The sequence below is a fragment of the Trachymyrmex cornetzi genome, unplaced genomic scaffold, assembly GCF_001594075.2.
Source record: "Trachymyrmex cornetzi isolate Tcor2-1 unplaced genomic scaffold, Tcor1.1 scaffold1581, whole genome shotgun sequence".
Taxonomy (NCBI): Eukaryota; Metazoa; Arthropoda; class Insecta; order Hymenoptera; family Formicidae; genus Trachymyrmex; species Trachymyrmex cornetzi.
The window spans coordinates 11026-12187 of NW_017296181.1; the positions used below are offsets into that span (position 1 = coordinate 11026).

Sequence of the window (1162 nt, forward strand, 5' to 3'; positions counted from 1 at the left end):
TTGTCCCATCGGATTTGGAAGATTCGATGATCGATCGAGGATCAGACATCGATCTAGAGATTTCAATATTTGTCGCACATATCTTGTGTTTTTCGAGAGGTTTGTTAACTCAACCCTCAAACCTATGAAAGAACTCAAACAGCAGGGAATTCTTATAAACTATCTTCTTATGAAACTGCACTGAAAGAGAAGTCTAGTTATAGCTACCAAATATTAAGTGAAATAGTTTCAACTAAACGTTAAGGTAACATAAATATTATCTCATGACTCAATATAAGGTAATTAAATATTACTGTTGCTTTCCTGGTGCTTTTCAACAAGCGACCCAGCGTGACACGGTGATCATGTCATCTTTGTTTAACATTAGCAAACAACGAGGATGTAACGATTCACTGTGTTACACTGTGTCCTCTGTGTCTCTCGCTGGAAAGCACCCACGTTTGGTGATACTAAATATTTGTAAAGGTAAAGTTATATTTAGTTATATTACCTCAACATTTAGTTGGAACTACTTCACTCAATATTTGGTAGCTATAACAAATTTTCAAATCTGTCTTATAAACACAAAGTATTCCCAGAATGTTATATTATGAATATTGTTTACTCTTTTTAATATTTATATAACATTCTAAAAATATTGTGTCTCATATATCTATATTTCTACTAATATAGTAGTAAATAATATTTAAAACGAAAAAATATGTCCATTTCCTGAAATGAATTCGCAGATTTTACTTTCAGTTTAATCATACAACCTTCTGTCTTCTTCCTTTAAGATCCTATAAAAATTATGTAGAAGAACTAAAGACAAGTAAACTGAGAGATACTGCAAACCATTCTTTCGTCTGTCCAAAAGCTGAATTAACTGTTTCAACCCTGTTTGCTTCTCGTTTGGTTGGTCCGTTTGGTTCAGCTTGGTCCAGTTGACAGAGCGAAGAAGCACGAGTAATCACGAAACCACATGACTATGCATTGCAGATGGGAAGGAATGCGACGCCCTGGTGTGCTACCACGAGAAGGACTCGAGCCTGGTGATCGGTATCGTGATACCCACGCTGGAGTCTAGACATCGGTACAAGTGCGCGGCGCTGGAGTTGTCTCAGCTGAATCACAATTGTAAGTACTCACGGCCACTACTAGCGTTAATTAGCGGCGACGACGA

At 36.9% G+C, this 1162-nt stretch overlaps 1 protein-coding gene across 1 annotated transcript in view; it reads left to right on the top strand.

Moving 5' to 3' along the window:
- The window catches only part of LOC108758511 (uncharacterized), a gene marked incomplete at its 5' end in the record, with an annotated part of 9724 nt that extends 8613 nt beyond the window's left edge, over positions 1-1111 (top strand). The window contains one exon of the mRNA XM_018503508.1: positions 979-1111. Coding sequence (XP_018359010.1) covers positions 979-1066 — 88 coding nt within the window. The remainder of the gene's footprint in view (positions 1-978) is intronic.
- Between the last annotated feature and the right edge of the window lie 51 nt (positions 1112-1162).